Raw genomic sequence first — 14,561 nt, 5'->3', positions numbered from 1 at the left:
TCTTAACCTGAGCTTACAGACCAAATAATTCCCCATATTTAGGTTCAGCTGACTAACTGGACACCTAAAGTGACATCTAAAAATGTGCTTCATGACACATTCCTTAAATTCTCCTGACACCCAGATATAATCAGTTTACATTCACTTTGATTTTAAAATTGTCCACTGGAAAAAATACTGTTGTAAGAGAAAAAACACCACTAATGCTGAGTGATTTAGATATGTGTGAGTGAGAAAGGGTTAGTTTTAACCTGCCTGCTGCTTGGTAGAAGGCGTCAGACTGTTGATTTTTACAGTAAAATCATAGATGTCGGCACACCTACAAAGAAATTTTCTTCAGCAACTCCTATTTTAAAATGCTGAATGGCTTTCTTAATGGACCTTTTTGTGTAACAACAAAATTATCAGGTTTTATAATCAGCTGCTCTGTTGCAACGAACCATTCACCTACAGTTGTTCTTTTTTGTTTGAAAAATCTATATATAAGTAAAATAAAATCTATGTAATGTATATAAGTATCTACATACTATGTACTTAAATATGTAAGTATGTATGCTTTGTCATACATTCTTTATATTTAAGCACATAGATAGTAAATAAAGGATGAATATATGTGTTCAGATAATAACATAGGGTAAAACTGTGCCTATGATACTGTATCAGCAATTACACTCCATGTTTGGTCAGTATATTCTGGACAGCCAAAATACTCTTGCAGAAAATCACTGAAAAATAAAGATCATATCATGTAGTACTGCTCTAATTTAGACTTCTGTTTTCAACAGCCAATAACCATCCGGTAACTTCATGTCACATGAGATTTTCCCAGAACAACCCTCTCACAAAAGCCTAGAAAAATGCATTTTTCCAACAAAATGTGTTTTTAAGCAAAGAGGTCTTCTTCCTAAATCACAGATGGTGCCTTGCTGCCCATGAGTTGCCTTTCTCCTGGCACCTCCTGGTCTGGGAGAGCAAAGTGAACAAGGGACAAGTAGCCCTTGTTAACACAGGGCTCAGCCACGGAAGCTGCAGCACTGAACAGAGTCACGCACACGCCTCACTGCTCGGCTGAGAGACTTCCAACTCCTTTAAGCAAGGGCACTGCAAATACTACAAACATAAAACACATGACCAGATACTGCTTTAAGAACCACCCAAATGGCTGCATGACCCTTGCAGAAAGCTGTCTGGAAAACAAATTTGTTGAGAAAATGAATTTTACAGACAAGTATTACACAAGTTAAAAGTTACCAGACTGTTGCAAAAAAATTAATTGAATTTATTGCACATCTCACCCTCTTACAGATGACTTGAATCATCTTGCATTGCATTATGGGTTGCTACAAAAGTCATTTAGGAAAAAAAAATTAATAACTATAATGTAATTAGGAAAGGGGACATCTCTCAATAATGCAAACAGAACTAAATAATTTATTTTTTTTTTACTTCAGATTCAGTCACAAAGAGAGGAAATCAGCAATGTTGGAATATCTGATTGGAAGAGCAGACATTCTTGTAACTGTTAAACTGAGAACAGGCTATCTATAAATACAGCTACTGCATTTGGATTCAGTTAACAATTCTGTTGCAAATTTAAGAAAAATAAATTTAACTTGCAGCACTCCAGTTCTAAATATTCAGAAGTTGTTAATTTTCTTTAGGTTACATTTTAATTTTTTTTCTCAGCAAGTAGGGAGATTTTAAAAAAAGGAAAATATTTTAGCACTAGACTAGAAAAATAAATGGCATTTTGAGAGACTAGTATGTTTATTTTCTATCCAAAACAGCTGTAAACCAAGAAATGTCTTCATATTACTGAGTCTTGTGACACTCCTTAGGCTAATGGTGGAAACAGTAGAAGGAGAGGAGGGAAAGATGATTCCTTCCTAATTCAAAAATATATCACTGTGAAAAATATTTGGTCTGAAAAAGAAAATATCAGAATCCATATAAAAATCTAAGCTTCTGTTATTATCTTACAGTCATTTTGGAAACCTTGCATCATCCTCATTAATATCAATTTCTGTCTCTTATTCCACAACACGTCTTTAAAATTTATCCCGTGTGTCTCACAAGAGTAATTTCATTTTCATGCTCTGTGAACTTCTATAATGTATTTTCTATCTCACAGCTGTGCAGTTCATTCAAAATTCTTACTCACTTACCAGTCAGTTTTTATAGTTCTCTAGGGTACCTAAAGAGCAGTTGGTCACCTACTTGAAATTATGTCAGCCTTTCATTTATGACTGTCTTTAGCATTCCGTTTCTAGCAGTGTCACTCTGTGCCAGTTGGAGGACTCCCTTCTTTCCTTTGTGTCTTGGTATCTGTTTTCCTCTTGGAATCACCTCAGCCCTCCATTGTTCTAAAGACCCTAAAAATCACCTGCTTCTGAAGAGCCAGACTCCTGGTGGATTTGTAGCTGCTCTGTTACAATGAATGAATATGCATTGCCCTTGTCCAACAAGTATCACAGAAGCAATATATTTGAATTAATTGCTGAGTAAAGCAATGAACAAGGACGGACAATAAAATCATAACCTTTAGCAAAAATCAGTCTGACGCTAACACATGGGGTTTTGAGCAAATACTTGTCAACACTGAATTCAGCTTTGCCACCCTCTTTCTAAATCCTACTGACCACTTTAGAGTCTCAGAGAGTATTAGGAAGGCATTATGATCTTCCACAAAGAGAGCTGAGTATTAAGTGAAAAATTAGATCAACTGGGTATCCCAAAGGAACATAAAGGATTCCAGCTAAACAAAAGCAGGCCTATTCTTTTTTAAGTGTTTCAGTTTAGTGTATTTGCTTTGTTTTTTAAGGTTTTGGCTTTGCACTTACAGTAAAAATTGAGAATGCAGCTTAGAATCACTGAGCTCATTGCTCGTCAAGGCCTCCCAAAAACAGTACACTCCCAACCAGATTAACTAGGGTAACTGTGGCTGAGGTACAGCACAGCAACATAGCTATTACTTTGAAAGTGAAAAAATACTCATATCCAGATGTAAATATATGTGCTTCAAAGACGTCAAACACTACACTCAGTGCTCACAGAGAAAGCAGATTTATTATTTATTAAACCTATTTCCAAAACAGTATTGACTTACACTCGCATTTTATAATGCACTCAATTATACCACTAAACCATCTTCTGCAGTAAAATCAAGAATCTGACCCCTCCATACCTTTCTAAATTCAACTGACACGTCTAACTTGCTATACTTCTATCTGTGAATTTGTAACATTAACCTAAATGTTTCAAATTACTGAATTCTGCCTTGAGAGATATCATCCACAAAATAATCCTGGGGAAGGGAAGGATCCTCAAAATAGCTCATAAACCTCTGCCAGGTCAAACTATTGTTTGCCAATGAGCCATTTGTCTTGCTTTCCTTTCTAATCTACAAGCAGTGAGTTATTTTTTAAAAATAACTTTTGATTTTACCTTCTCTTTCACAGTATTTTCTTTTTCTTTCATTTCTTATTGAAAATGCTAAAATATAAAGGAGCCTAGTAAGATAACTTCAGCAGAGAAATTATCTCAAGAACTGCTTTGTGCTAATGAAGCATATTTTTTTTTATTTCCTTTTTCATGCATTTTCTATGCTTAGATACCATCTAAATGAAATCAAGTATCCTTATAGCTGTTAAGTGGACAAGAGACAATAATTAGATAGTTATCCTGGAAATAAGCATGGAGGATACCTATTACAGTAATGTGAGTTTAATGATAATGTTTAACTCACAGACAGAAGCTTAATGTTACTGAATAACCAGGTCTGACAGCTTTAAAAGCTAAAATAGAAGTCCAAAGCTTTGTTCTATTCAGACAGAAGATAATTAAATATAAGACTACATTTTAAATCACAGATTCTGAGAATATCACTAAGTGCTCCTATGCATCTCAAAGTAATTATCAGCCTGGGAATATTTAGATTTCTAATTACCATAATATTCCCTACTGATATTATCAGAAATTTTCAATATTCTCTATTTACATACGGATGAGAAATATGGTCTCCTCCTTTCAGATATGCACACTAAAATTTTAAAAATCAAGTGAAAGGAAATCTTACAGAATATTCTTCACAAAAGAAAGACTTGTTCTCATATGCAAGCAGAATGCATTACCTGCTTGTGAACAACAGAAGTTTTGAAGGTATGAAATTATAACAGAATAAATAGAATTTAAGAAATGCAAAGTGCAAAATGCTGTAACAATTTAATTCCACTTCTTTTTATCTTATTAGCAATAATATTGAAGTATTCAAAAGAGTTGCTGGGCTTTAAAAAGAATCCTGCATAAGCAAAGGCTATAAAGAATTTTTTCCTCCAAAAGAAGAGGAAAATCAAATGAGGCAGATGTACGAGCACTAACCTGAGCATATGGGCTGCATTGAAAACAACATCAAATTCCGTATTATCAAGTTCAGCTGCTTTTTTTGCCATTTCAGCTGCTTCTATCAAGCGGGATTCTTCTAGGAGGAACTGACCTGCAATGGAGTGTGTGAACATGAGCCCACAGGAAATAACTGATGTAATACACCTCAGACAGTATAGTCAAGAAAAGGAAGCACAAAAAAACCCCCAAACAAACAAACCCAAACCCCAAACTAATAAACCAAGCAACAAACCAAAGTCTCAGATTCAATATTAGTTATTTGCTGATCTGCTCTGCATTTCAATATCTTTAAAATACAGTCTATGTAGAAAAATTGCAATCAATAAGACAAGTAATAACAGTATTTTTGGAATATATATTCAAGAAATTAAGAATGATACAGTAAAACTCAGACATTGAGAAACAATACTCCCAAACACCAAGAAGCTTGCCATTTGAGAACATGCCTTTCTGCCTATACAATTCCCATGATCTTTTCTTCCTCAAAAAAAAGGAAATAAAATATTGTCTACAAATTAAACACATTCCCAAAGAATATCCCAAAATTTGTTTTAGAAGCATATCCCAAAATCACATAAAATGATAAATTTTTGTATGCATACATGATAACATTTTTTCAGCTTTAGAATTCTACATTGTATTTGCTTTAAAACCATTACCTATATATGTATACCTTAATGGACTTGTATTTTAGAACGCATTTCACTAACACTAAAAGAATCACAACAGGTAGCTTTTTAAGTTTCCTATATGATACTTACCTCTCACATTAAACAAATATAGAAGATGGCTAAAATCAAGTGACTCACACTTTACAAATGAAATTATCTTGTTAAACCAAGTATAAACTGAAAAGAATTAATAATTTAGCATTAACCAAGCTTTAACTGATGTAGTTTCAAAACCAAACATGTAAAATACAGTAGAACTCTATAAAAATCAGTTTTCCTTTGAAGAAGGTGAAAAAAAGAATTTGGAAGGTACTCACCCTTATTTTTGCTAGTTTTAATGCTTTTTCCCACCTAATCTGTAAAATGTGTCAATTTTTGCAACAACATTTTAAAGGAATTCAACCATCTAGTCTCTGTGCGTACATAACTTTATATTTGGAAAAACTCTCCTAAAGCCTAGTGATTATATATTCCAGCATCACATCCTTCGCTTTTTGTCTTACTTTGTCAAGTAAGGTCCCTCAACCAAAATTCTGCCATGCCATCACTAACCACAAGCCTCATCAGGAATAATAAACCATGAGCAAATGATATCCTGTCATAGCAAAGGATTTTCTCTTTTTTCTTTCCTCCTTTCCTCATTCATTCCCTATTGCTCACATACTTGCTGTGTGCTTAGGTGAAAAATTCCCTTAAGCAGAATTAGCAAGGTCTGTACAAGCAATGTGAACCCAGTGATGCTTTGGTACAACAAAGACATTCACAGAAGGAATCATTTCAATACAAAAAGTAATGAAAGACATCTTTCTTAGATTTTTGTTTTCTCTGTGGATACATTTCAACTTAGGAGAGTTGGCAGATTATTTACTCAGTCTCTTATATCTTAATTATTCAGATCTGCAAAACTTGTAAAAACATTATGATACCTTCCTGCATTCACAGTATAAGGTTTGCTTGCTTTAGTTACATCCACACTCTAATGCGTACCACACTTTGATGCAGTACAATGCTTTGTGCTTTGTGCCTAGAAACAGATGATTTACAAAAAAAGAAAGACTTCCCACAAATGTAAATAAGTAAATAAATAAAAAGAGAGAAGAAAACATAAGAAGAAAACATAGTTCGAGAACAACTGGACAACAAGAAATTAATTTGTCTTCAGAATTATAAATCAGTGGTTGAACTGTTAGTGGAAGTCTCTTAACGGAAGTTTCTTCTAAAGGGAAAAAAATTCTGACAAAAGCTAATAGCTTACATTTTAAAAAAATTATTTTTATTTTTCTTTTGGATACCACATCAGAGTATGCCTTATATGCAGCAGGACAAACTCATATTTGAATATGAAAATTCTCCAAGTAAATAAAATAGTTCATATCTATTTGGGCTGAATTCCTATTTTCTTTAAAGAGGGATCTTTGAAATAAGCTTCACCAACTAGTATTCCAATTATCTTCCAATGAATGAAGCAAAACAGTACCCCTAATCTTTAAGTCCATGTTAAAGCACACCAGCCATAAAATGTTAACAGTAAGGTACTTTTGCTAATGAAAGCCCTGGATTAGCAGAGTGAAACACTGATAGGTGGATGTGCTACTGATACATTCAGCCGGGGGGAGAACGAAGACATAAGTAAAACTTTCAGTTTTTCAAAAAAGTAAGTTCTAGGACTGTACATTACCATACACTAGTCTCTGCCCTGTACTGGAGGTGGCAATAACTCATGCTGAGTGGGTAAGTAGCAGATGATGCATATATGTCACCAACTGTATTATCCTCTACACATAAACCCTTACAGAACTCCAGTTTAGGGCCAGTTCTCTTCATAAATGACTTGGATGCAGGTCTTAAAGGCACACTAGGTAAGTTTGCCAATGATACAAAACTCAGAGAAGCTGTCAACTCTTCTGAGGACAAGTACCAGATTCTGCACCTGGGATGGGTCAACCCTTGATGTACAAACTGTCTGGGGAATGAGATGCTGCAAAACAGCACCATGGAAAGGGACCTGGGGGTCCTGGTAGATGGGAAGCTGAACCTGAGCCACTGTACTGTGGGGAGTACAATTGAGGGAGGTGATTTTCCCACTCTACTCTGCAGTGGTTTGATCTCACCTTGTATATTGTGTGCAGTTTTGGGCACCATAACATAAGAAGGTTATGAACCTATTAGAGAGCATGAAGAGGAGGGTTGCTGATCAAAGATTTCCTTAATTGCATGGGCTTCAAATAAAAGATGCTGCAACTTTTTCAGTCTAGTGAAAAAGTCAATACCCGAGTGTACAGATGCGTGGTGGGTTGCCCCCTGCCAGTATCCAAGCACTCACATAGGGTGAGGGGAGAAAACAGAAGCGCAAAACCAAGAAAATCTCTTCATCAAGATAAAGGCAGTTTAACATGGGGAAGGGAAAAAAATACTAAAACAGCAAATGGCAAAGAGAAGGAAATTTCTCACCAATTCTCACAGGTAGAGTGATGCTCAGCCAGTTTCCAAACAAAGCCACCTCAGAAGCCAAAACCCTTCTTGTTCCTCTATTCCAGTTTTTATTGCTGAACATGATGGCATATGGACTGTTATATCTATCCCGTTGGCCAGCTCAGGTCAGCTGTCCAAGCTATGTTCCCTCCCAAAAAGAGAAAGCCTTCACACTGCTCAAACACTATTCAGCAGCAGCCAAAACATTGGTGTGTGTTATCAAGGCTGCTTTAGTCACAAGGCATCATCCAGGCTGCTATGAAGTTAATACTATCAGAGCCAGAACCAGTACAAAGTGGAAACTTTCAGTTGAAAATTGATTTGCCAAGTTCTCCTGAAAGGCAGACTAATTTTATTCACACATCTAAATTTAATTTGAAGCACCTAAATAGAAAAATACTGTTTTGAAAACATTAGCTGCCATTCCTTTTAATCTTATATACTAAATTCATACAATAATAAGCTGGATTGGCAGTTTACTGCTGTGCTTTCTTCAGTATAAAACAGACTTATGAACCTTTCCTGTCAAAGCCATAAAGAGGTTTTCCCAAGAGAAGAGCACTAGCAGGGTGTAATATTGGCAAGGTGTTGAAGGTGGATCAGAAGGTATGATCTCCAAGCCCCTGCATCCAGGAACCACTTGTGTGGGTCTAAATTTATATGTAGGATTTTCTTCTCTGACAAGAAGCTGGCAAACTTCATGATTTATGAGATACTGCCCAACATCACATAGAGAGCTTACTTATTGCAGGTGTCACGATTGCAGCTCTTGCCAACAACATAAATTATGGTAACCTGACTGTTTTTTGGAATCACAACAGTTTTTGAGAAAACAGCTCCAAATACCACATTTTCCTATCTAGAGGAAAGAATATTTTTCATTACTCTTCTTCTAAACTGGAAGTGGGAAATCCATAGTCCAGAAAAGATGTGACTTTTAGAAACACTGTTCTTTGCCTGGAATGTTACTTTTTTAAATAAATTTTTCTGCATTTCTTGCAAGAGAGCACAGGGGTGAGAGTAAATGCATAGTCAAGAGTTTTAAAGACCTTTGACAGCAGAGAACTGATTCAATATTTTACAATCCTCTTAGTCATTTTTTCCGAAACTATCTAAGAATCAGACATAGCATTAAAGCTGCTGAAATCTGTACCTGCAACCTTGTTCAAATATACTTTTCATTGCAAACCATCAACAGTGGTTTTGAGTCTTTATTTGACCGAAAGCTTTTGGGGCAAAATACGCAAAAGTGAGCTATAAATATGTATGTAATTTAAACAGGAACAAAATATTTCCCAGCAATTGAAAAGAACAGTTTATTTTCATCGTTTACCAATTTTTGAAAGTATTTATCCACATAATGAAAGCCTACAGCTCACTGTCCTCTATAATTGTCTCCCTAAAACAATCATGAACATTTATAAAGAATTTGTTAAGACATGCACCACCAACAATTTAAAAGCCATACATTTGAACTGGTAGTTCTGCTGCTTTATTGTAACAAGAAAGGTATTAATTGGTTGGGATATGTCTCTGTGTAAAAATCTTTTATGTTCAGAGCACAAAGGCATTAGTGTGCTCCTCTAGAATGGGCTTAACTATTCCTTGCAGGCACTGTGAGCCTTTATTTTACTAGATAAAAGTGCAATTTGCTTAATTTACTAGATAAAAGTGCAATTTGCACCAATTATCTAGTTGAAATGTTCCCTCTTTTACTCACTGGCAAACACACAATGGTACTCTCTCCCAGAACAGAGTAGATTTCTGAAACAGTTCATCTTGCTGTTGTTGCTTTTGAAAAGAGCCATCTTGAATGTTCTCGGAATGCTGCTGGTTCTGCATTTACTCAGGTTGCCATGACAGACTTGTGGGGTGATAGCTTTAGTAATCCAACCAAAACTGAGTAAACTACCTTTTGAATAATAACGAAAAAACTTCCAATGCCATCCTAACTGGAATTTGCTTCTTTCAATATACATTTCTCACTAAGTCTTCGGCTTCTTACCCTCTTCAAAAGAATTTCTTACTTCTACAACATGAAAAGTGACTCTACCAAGATTCAATTGTAAAATCTCTTTGCAATAAGCTTCACTAGAAGCACTTTCAGCACATTCAACATTGAGAACTGGAAGCTGAGTATCTGCTGGTGCTTTCAAAGCATTTCAAGTTTCAAAAGAAATCAGAAGAGGGAATGGATTCTGGCTGACTCAATGCATTGTATCTTGCCTGATGCAGATGATGTCTTGAGAGCAGAATTATATTCTCAGTGGCAGAACCATCACTGAAGTTACGATCAACTTCAGCTCTGCTGCAGCAATGCAGAGCTAAAAAGCTGATGCAACCAGAGATTTCAAAATGAAAAATTTATATTGCATTCAGTGGAAGAAATGAGGAGAGGCCTTGCCTGCAAGTTGATTTCCCAAGTATTTCAGATGATGAATCAGTTTCAAGATGCAGAATCAACAGACGTGACCTAATGTAACTGTTTCCTTTAGGAGATTCAAAACAGATTCACTGGCTGTGAAGGAGCAGTTCCCAAAGCAAGGGAATGTTTGATTAAATATCCTGCTTTTCCAGGCCTGTTGTTACACACTTTCTTGCTGAACATGGAAGATGTGATAGGAGAAACAAAGGCAACTTATATAACAATCACCTAAATGGTAGCAGCATTTCAGTTTTTGCTGCTCCTTGTATCCCATTCCCTCTTAATCGAAAGGTGTGCTCTTGGTTTCTTGCCAGAAGGACTTCTGGAGACCTTCTCCCTTTAATTAGTTCCCATTGAGAAAACTCTTCCATGCAAATAAAATATAATGAAACACTAAGGAAGTCAGTGGGTGCTGCAATGTCATTAAATGCACTGGCTTGGAAAAGACTTTTTTTATCAGTGCTTTTCTTTGTCTGAAAAACTTACCTGTTGCAGTTGTGCTAAATATACCACTGGATGTCATTCAGAGCACGGTCACAGACAAGAGAGAAAAAATTAACTAGCAAACCTTTGGGACTTGATGAATAAACTTGTGAGCACATCTGGATCACTGTAAGCTCTCACCAAATCAAAAGATTAATGATGAAAATATATACTACAGAGGATCTCATGATTTACAAATACTGAGGAAGATCTTAAACTTTATATCATTTCCCAGACACCTGATCACGTATAAGGTTTGGAAATGTAAAATTTGGCTGAAAAAGAACTATCCAGTTACACTTTTGTAGCAGCTTCATGCTATCTCTACAAAAATCCCCATGAGATAGTACTCATAGGTCAAAACATATGACCATTAGCAAAGTAGCCCCCAGTACTGTTCATCTTCATTTTTCAGTCCCTACAGAAATATTACATTTTGGCAATATGGAAGAAGCATACAGACACATTTCTAACCCTGCCTCTGATCTGCACTATCTATATCACATCTTTTGAGCAGTCTAGTATATTGTGCTGAGGAAGCAGAGTCAACCATGTATTAGAGATGTCAGAATGATTAGATTTAAGGCTAAACCCAAGGGAAGAGCCAGAAGCATGGAAATTCCACAGCATTTCAGGTCAGTGACCTAGCTTGTTTGGAAATACTCCACTGCATTCCACTTGAGTGATTTGCTCTAAAGGGAGTTTCTAAAAAAATAGTTATTATAGTGGTCTGTAATAATCTTTTAATGTTGTGTGATAACAGTAGCCTAGAGAGTGACAAAAAGGACTTAAAATTGGTAGATTGTCCTGAACAGGTCAGTTTTTGTCCTCAGTTTGGAAGTAAGAAATACTGTTGGTTAGTAGTAGCTGAAGATCTTCTTAAAGTTTATAACAGAGAGTTCTGGGAGCAGAAAGGTCAACAGCTTAATGAAGTCTTTCTGCAAGACAGTTCTGCTTCAGGTCTCGGAATCCTGTTTTCTTGGAATTATGTTCATTGATATTGAAGGAGCAGGTATAAGCCGTAGTCCAAAGCCAGAACCCTGATTTGATGGCATATGATATGTTCAAGACAGAGAGAACCTTTCTCCAAAGAGCACATATGTTCATTGAACATGTATTATTTGAGTATCACAAACTAGTTTATAGTTTCCCTCCAAAATCACTGCATACCAATGTTGGGATTTCCCAAAGATTTAAAAAGGTAAAATTTCTGTCATTGGCAGAAGGGTTCATGAGTGCGCATTGGGAAGTGACTTAGTGATGGACATACTATATCTGGTTCACTTTAATCCTACCTCATGAAGGGATTTCATTTCTCAATACAAAATCACCATGTAGCATCTGGGGTCCCAATGAAGCAGATCCATGCACTTCTATTTATCATTTAGTATATACTGCATTTAGCTAACCTGTCAGTCAGAAACAGGATAATCCATTCACCTGGATTTATGGCTTATGAAGTTTTATTCATTTAATTGACAAAAGTGAACACTGACCTACCTGTGGACTAGCGCGACATTTCTACCATCCACATAAAACTCTGCTAAAGAAATTAGTAAGATCACATGAGCAGGTCATGGTTGATATTCCTCTTTCTTATAAATACAACATTGATACTCTATTTTTCATTAGTTTACTGCTTTCTTCATGGGAGCTTTTCCCTAAATATGTGGGGAAAATATATAAGATTTTTCCTAGGCTGCTCTTCACTCAATGAAGACAAAAAGCACAAAGCTGAGAACAATGTGACTACATGGAAATATTATAAATACAGCACAAAGAATCATTTAGGTTGGAAAATACCTTAATGATCACTGAGTCCAACCTTTGACGACCACCACCACGCTCAATAAACATAGGACTAAGTGCCATGACCAGTCCCTTCTTGAACATCTCCAGTGAGAGTGACTCCACCATGTCCCTGGGCAGCCTGTTCCAATGCTTACTGTCCTTTCAGCAAATAAATTCTTCCTGGTGTCCAACCTGAACCTCTTCTGGCTCAGCCTGAGGCCTCTTCTTTAATCGTGTCACTGGTTGTCTGGGAGAAGAGACCAACCCCCAGCTGGCTACAGCCTCCTTTCAGGCAGGTGGAGAGAGTGACAGGGGCTTCTCTGACCCTTCTTTTCTCCAGTTTGAAAACCCTCACTTTTCTCAGCCACTCCTCACAGGACTTGTGCTCCAGACCCTTCCCCAGCCCTGTTGCCCTTCTCTGGGCATTCTCCAGCACCTCCATGTCTTTCTTGCAGTGAAGGGCCCAGAACCAGACACAGGACTCGAGGTGTGGCCTCGCCAGTGCCAAGTACAGGGACACAATCCCTGCCCAGCTCCTGCTGGGCACACTATGGCTGATCCAGGTAGGATGCCATTGGCCTTCTCGGACACCTGGACACACGCTGGCTCATGTTCAGCTGCTGACAACCAGCACCCACAGGTACCTTTCCTCTGTGCAGCTTTCCAGCCACTCTGCCCCCAACCTGCAGTGCTGCAAGGGGTCGTTGTGACTGAAGTCCAGGACCCAGCACTTCACCTTACTGAAACTCAATCTAAGCAGAAACATCTTAAAAAAAAAAAAGTCACACCTGTAAATATATAAAAATAAAATTCTCACACTCACTAATACATGTAAGCCAAAGACTTAAATGCTGAAAAAAATAGTGTTTGAAAACTCACTGCTATCATATTTCAATGAAATATACTTTGATCCTTAAACCATAGCAATTCCAACCCATTTTTAGCCATCTTTGGAAGTAAGACAGATACAAAGTACTCATAAATTTAGGTGAAAATTTAGGCTAGGAGCCCTTTCCAGAAACGGTGATTAGAAAGATTATGATGAAATTGAAAAACAATAAAAAAGGCAGTTCAGAAGTTAAACATGCTTAAAAAGAAATAGATAGCCTAAGAGCATCTATAAAAATAACTCCTAAATTATCACAAATTCAGAAGTGAATGAAAATGTAAAAACAAAAGTGTATTTGGGAGTATCTTCATCTGTTCTTAGGTCAATGAGGATATAGCTAATACAATTCGGTTTTATGTAATCTGAAAGTCTCTTTTTGTTTTACATCTCTAACTGGGAGTGCACTTAAAAAGGCAGATGATCAATCTGAACTGCCAAATTAAGTGAATGCATAATTAATATAATGAGAATAATCCATTTTTATAATGAAAAAGGAATCTTTAAACAATTTAAGCTGATTAGAAACAATGTATTATTCAAAGGAAACTATTTTAAAAGGAGGTGTCAACAGCTATTAATAAAACAGAGTTAATTTGAACATCCTGTTGGGTTCTAGACTTTTCTATTCCAATTAAGCTGTTACAAATATAAGGGAGAAGGGACCTCTACAAACATTTTTCTTGAAATCTTACCCCTTTGTCTCTTTGTTTTATTCCCCACCCCATTTTCATAATTTTGGAGAAAGGCCACTATATGCACATTAAGAGACATAGTGGCAATACCTATTTTTAGCAGGCAAGTAAACTGAATCTAGTGTTTTTGGGGGGGTTTGTTCAGCTTGGGGTTTTTTTGGGGTTGTTCTTTTTTGTAGAGGTTTTGTTGTTTGTTTTGTTCTTCTTTGCTTGGTGGGGTTTTTATGATTATTATTATTATTATTTTATTTTTGTTTTTAAACAGCAAATTATAAATAAAATAAGACTTCTGGAGATAAACTCTTTACAAAACAAATATCACTGTAGATTTATGGTGCTTTTTATTTAAGAAAAAGCTAGTAGAGAAAGCTTCAACAATTTCAAACTCCTCAATTAAACTGCATCCTACTTACTGAAGAATTTATTTTGTTGGGTTTAAAAAAAAAAAGATGAGCACACAAGTATGTCACTATTTGAAACACCTCATCTCTGTGCACTGACAGATTTTATACATAATCTTTCTTCAGCTTCTCCTGAGATAGGCTCAGAGCAGACAGAAACAGAGACCTTTCCCTCTTTTGTCATACATCCAAATACTATATCCAAAACTACACAGTCTCTGAGCCTTAAGGGCACCTGTCTGACCTGACTGAACATCCCTATGTTGGGCACATTTGTTGACAAATTTGATGTACTGATTCTTTAGATGCCATTATGTTCTTAAAATATTTAGAAGC

General features: G+C 36.3%; 1 protein-coding gene across 2 annotated transcripts in view; it reads right to left on the bottom strand.

Moving 5' to 3' along the window:
- TMTC2 (transmembrane O-mannosyltransferase targeting cadherins 2) overlaps nt 1–14,561 on the bottom strand; it is a 235,389-nt gene that overhangs the window by 24,734 nt on the left and 196,094 nt on the right. For both annotated transcript variants that reach the window (XM_039704131.1, XM_039704132.1), the window contains one exon: nt 4,378–4,492. In XM_039704131.1, the coding sequence (XP_039560065.1) occupies nt 4,378–4,492 (115 nt within the window). The remainder of the gene's footprint in view (nt 1–4,377; nt 4,493–14,561) is intronic.

Source organism: Passer montanus, unplaced genomic scaffold (assembly GCF_014805655.1).
Source record: "Passer montanus isolate IOZ18808 unplaced genomic scaffold, ASM1480565v1 scaffold17, whole genome shotgun sequence".
NCBI lineage: Eukaryota > Metazoa > Chordata > Aves > Passeriformes > Passeridae > Passer > Passer montanus.
This window is presented reverse-complemented; position numbering and strand designations above follow the sequence as displayed.